General features: G+C 46.8%; 1 protein-coding gene across 1 annotated transcript; it reads right to left on the minus strand.

Annotated features, from left to right (window-relative positions):
• Nucleotides 1-2,202: 2,202 nt before the first annotated feature.
• On the minus strand, nt 2,203-3,735 carry LOC116204044. Its single transcript, XM_031536089.1, has 2 exons — nt 3,421-3,735; nt 2,203-2,667 (listed from the first exon to the last, which is right to left on the minus strand). The coding sequence occupies exons 1-2, from the start codon at nt 3,733-3,735 to the stop codon at nt 2,203-2,205; spliced, it is 780 nt and encodes a 259-aa protein (XP_031391949.1).
• Between the last annotated feature and the right edge of the window lie 1,341 nt (nt 3,736-5,076).

Genomic DNA, 5,076 nt, shown 5'->3' on the forward strand with positions numbered 1-5,076 from the left:
CTCCATCACTGAGCTTGTCTGTATTGCAATCGATGGTGTGGCAAAATGTTTCGTTGCTTGCCAACTGATTGTGATGCAACTGAATGCACAGAGCTATCCTAAAGATTTCTCTTGGGATTTTGGCTGTGGTCCTTGGCATAAGGCAGACATGCATTCGTCAAAGAAAGACTCCTTTCGGGATTCACATCCTGGTTCCTGCATATAGAACCATGGGAGCTAACAGTGGTTGCCAGTCCTACTCTACAGCCATAATGAAGATGTGCAAAGAAGTCTGAATAATAATGCTTTGGGGATTTGAACTTGTTGAACATTTAAAGGGGTGGTCGTATCCCGCTAGATTGTGACTTGACAAGAAAAACTTTTTACAAAACGGGTATGACCCATAGAATTTGCATAAAGGTAAAGAGGGAAATCTTTGGGATTCTCCAAATCAAGGATACAACGATTCGACTGCATGTCGAAACGTGTCTCATGTTATGAGAGTCAAGGAGAGTTTGCTTGCATCGAAAACTGCCAAACCACTACTTGTTGCCGCTGCACGCTGAGTGTAGCGGTCATTTCGTGGTCGAGCTGCCGAAGGCCCCTTACTTTTGCCTAGGTCGCAAGACGCGTGACGACCCAGCGAGGTATTTTGTTTTATATTTCCCTCATTTAGAGCTCACATTTTGCTACAACCGCCCTGATTGGATCTAATCACACCTCTCGGTTCCTCTAATTTTTGCCTACACCGCCCTTTGCGGGTTTTCGATCTAGCGATGATTCCGTTTCATGCTCTCCTTTTGCCACAGTTCCCCTTTGCGGGATTTTAAACCGTGCCCCTCATTCCCTAATTTTTGCCTAGGCCGTCTCAAAGAGGTTTTCAACCTAGCGGGAAATTCATTCCTTTTCTCTCATGAAAAGTTCAAAGAAATGGAAAGAGCAAAAGAGGGGAGTGCATGAGTTAGCAAAATTAAAAGTGATGGGGACTGTACATGCGAAGAAAGATAAAATGTAATGTGCATTGGAGAAAACACCCGCAGTGGGATGAGAGAAGCACCATCACGGATAGTATTTCTTAAGAGCATCAGCATTGACCGGAAGAGCGTTCTCATTCCCATCCATATCATTGAGAATGATTGCCCCTCCGTCAAAGACTTTAACGATGAAATGACCGTCGTACTTGTAAGCAAACTTGCCCCTGGAATCTGGGGCGATGTGCAAGACTTTTCGCAAGACGAGGTCGCCGGGGCTGAACTCACGAGAACGAACATTTTTGTTGAATGTTCGGGCCATTCTTTGCTGATAGCATTGACCATGGTAAAGTGTTGTGAGTCACTTCTCGTCGATGAGATTAAGCTGTTCGTAGCGTCGCTTCACCCATTCTGCTTCCTTGAGTTTGGACTCGGCAAGAACCCTCATGGAGGGAATCTCCACTTCGACTGGAAGAATTGCCTCCATGCCGTAGACCAAAGAGTACGGGGTTGCCCCTGTAGATGAGCGGATAGATGTCCGATATGCCAAGAGCGCGAACAGGAGCATCTCATGCTAGTCCTTGTAATTCACCGACATTTTTTCGATGATTTTCTTTATGTTGTTGCTCGCCACCTCTACCGCACCATTCATTTATGGATGATACGGAGAGGAATTACGATGTTGGATTCTGAATTGTGCACAGAGCTCGTTGATGAGTTTGTTGTTCAGATTCTTGGCATTGTCGGTGATGAGAGTCGCAGGGACTCCGTACCGCGCAATGATGTCACGTTTGAGGAAGCGCGCCGCGGCCTTTGCAGTGACTGACGCAAGGGTGATAGGTTCGATCCACTTGGTGAAGTAATCGATAGCTACTAGTATGAACAAGTGTCCATTGGATACTTTGGGGTTGACAGGACCGATCACGTCCATGTCCCACATTGAAAAGGGCCACAAAGCAGCCATTGGATGCAGCTCGTTGGGCGGTGCTTTGATCTGATTCGCGTAGACTTGGCACAAGTGACAGTGCCTGACGCGTTTGACACAGTCAGTGTCCATTGTAGACCAGAAATAGCCCAATCGCATGAGTTTCTTTGCAAGCATGAGCCCATTCATGTGAGGACCGCAATTGCCTTCATGCACTTCTTCCATGAGACGTTGTGCCTCGTTTTCGTCAACACACCGGAGTAGTGTGGCGTCGAATAAACGGCGGTAGAGAGTCTCGCCACTCGGGAAAAAGTGTGGTGCGATGCGTCAGAGAGTTCTTCGATCATGTCGATCAGTGAAAGCAGGGAATTGGCCAGTTTGCAATAGATGCTTGATATCTCCATACCAAGGTTTGCAATCGACAGCCTCGATCATGTCGCAGTGGGCAGGGCCTTTGGCAATCTCAAACTCGAGAGGCTCGATGAGATTCTCATTCGTAATGCTCATTATAGATGCGAGCGTTGCGAGTGCGTCAGCAAACTGGTTCTTCATGCGTGTTGTGTATATAAACGAGATATTCTCAAAGTTCTCTATCAACTCCTCGTGATATTCGTGATACGGTACCAGCTTTGGATCTTTTGTTTTCCACTGTTTGAGCGTCTGAAAGATCGTGAGCATGGAATCGTCAAACACTTCTAGCTCCTTGACTTTGAGGTCGATTGCTGCCTGTAAGCCAAAGATGCATGCTTCGTATTCAGCTATGTTGTTTTGTGCAAGGAAAGTGGATCTTCGCTGCAATAGGGAAATGACGTCCTTCAGGGGATATCATCACTGCGCCAATACCGAATCCGGTGGAATTGACTGCAACGTCAAAGTACATATTCCATCCAGGATTTTCCTCCTCATCGCTCACTTGGAGGATTTCTTCGTCTGAAAAGTCAGAGTTGATTGGTGTATCATCATCAATCGGGAACTCTGTTAGATGATCTGTAATTGCTTAGCCCTTCACTAATGTACGCGACACATACTCGATGTCGTACTCCGTCAGTCGGCAACGCCATTTGGCTAAGTTCCTCATGGAGGATGGACTGTCGAGTAGATACTTCAGGGGATTCGTCTTGGACAACAAACGGACAGTATGATAGAGAGTGTATTGTTGGAGCCTTTGCATGACCCACACAAGTGCGCAATACATTTTCTCTATCTCAGGGTAGTTAGACTCCCCTTCAGTGAACTTATTGCTCAAATAATAAATTGCTTGCTCTGCATGCGTGAATCGTCCTTCTGCCCTAACATGCATCCAATGGATTGTTGGCGCACTGTCAGGTACAAAACAAGAGGATGATCCGGTGAAGGTGGAATCAACACCGGCGGCTGAACTAAATATACCTTGATTGTATCGAAGGCTTTCTGACACTCGTCATCCCATTCTACCGCTGCATTTTTGCGAAGCAGGTGGAAGAGCGGTTGGCATTTGTCTGTCAGATTTGCAATGAAACGCGCGATGTAATTCAGCCGTCCTAAGAAGCTCCTTACTTCGCGCACTGTTGATGGAGGGAGCAGCTCCATGATCGCCTTGACCTTGTCGGGGTCGACCTCAATGCCCTTTTCACTGACTACAAACCCTAAAATTTTCCCTGACTTGACGCCAAAGGTGCACTTCGCTGGGTTGAGTCGGAGCTTGTACTTCCTAAGACGATCGAATAGCCGCTTAAGGTTGACCAGATGACCTTCACCTTCGTTGGACTTCGCAATCATGTCATTGACATAGACCTCTATCTCTTTATGCATCATGTCATGAAAGAGTGCGATCATTGCCCGCTGATAGGTTGCCTCGGCGTTTTTGAGATCGAAAGGCATGCCCTTATAGCAAAAGGGACCCCACATCGTGATGAACGTCGTTTTGATCTTATCCTCCTCATCCATCTGAATCTGATTGTATCAAGAGAAGCCGTCCATGAAGTAGAATTGTGTGTGACGTACTGTATTGTCCACCAAGACATCGATGTGGGGCAGCGAGAAGTTATCCTTGGGACTGGCCCTGTTAAGGTCTCGGTAATCGATGCAGACTCTGACTTTCCTGTTCTTCTTTTCCACTGGCACAATGTTCGCTACCCATTCAGAGTAATTGCATACCTCCAAGAATCTCGCATCTACCTGCTTGACAACCTCCTCTTTAATGCGGAGAAGAAGATCAGCTCGTTGAGAGGGAGGAAATGCTTTACGATTGAAGGGTCTAAGCCTGGCATGTCGGCGTAAGACCAAGCAAAGACCTCTTGATATTCTATCAAGAAATCGATCATCCGGGATCTTTGTGCAGGTTCAAGACCCATCCCGATCCTGAGGGTGCATGGTTCGTCTACAGTGCCTATGTTGATCTCTTCGGTTGGCTCGATTGAAGTGATTTGGTGGTTTTCGAGACGATGCAAACTCTCATCTATTTCAGGCACGTGACCGTCCTCGTCAAGTCCTTCCCTGAAGTATATGGGAAGGGACTTTCCGAGGCGTGTTTCGGATGAATTCGAATCATTGCATCCGTGATTTGGATTCGATTGGAGCCTGGAAATGAAAGCAAATTGTTTTAGAAATTAAAGGTGCTAGAAGTAAGTGCAAGAGAGAGAGAATTTAGACACAGAAATTCAAAAAGCATGCAAGGATTTTATTAACAAGCCATAACAAAAACTACTTTTCTGTTATATGGCTTATGGCATTGCCGACATACAGGTATCATTATATATAAAGACCGTCTTACACATCGGCAACCATGGTCGATTAGAACGGAACTGAAGTCCAGTTGGTAAGCTCCTCATCCTCCCGTAGGATATGAACCTTGGAAGATGTCTCCTCAGTGACGGCATATATGGCTGGCAAAGCCAAGAACGCTTCAGCTGTATCCGAAGAGGAATCATCTAATTCAGTGGATGGGCTACCGGAGGTGCCTCCCATGACCTGCGATGGTGCAGGGAAAAACTGCGAAAGCGGTAAAATCGGAATGCCCCTAGAGAGCTTCCCGTAGTGTGCTGCAAGACGGTGGAGATGCTTTTCACGACGAGCTTGCACGATCTCATGACAGGAGGGGCGAAAACCGAGTCCCCCCTATTACGATATTCCTCCATTTCGATTGGTCGGAGAATTCCCTGGGCGCGTGCCCCGAGTCCAGTTCCAGGGACGTAGTCGTTCTTCAACAGAACTTTCCCAATC

Source organism: Punica granatum, chromosome 1 (genome assembly GCF_007655135.1).
Source record: "Punica granatum isolate Tunisia-2019 chromosome 1, ASM765513v2, whole genome shotgun sequence".
NCBI lineage: Eukaryota > Viridiplantae > Streptophyta > Magnoliopsida > Myrtales > Lythraceae > Punica > Punica granatum.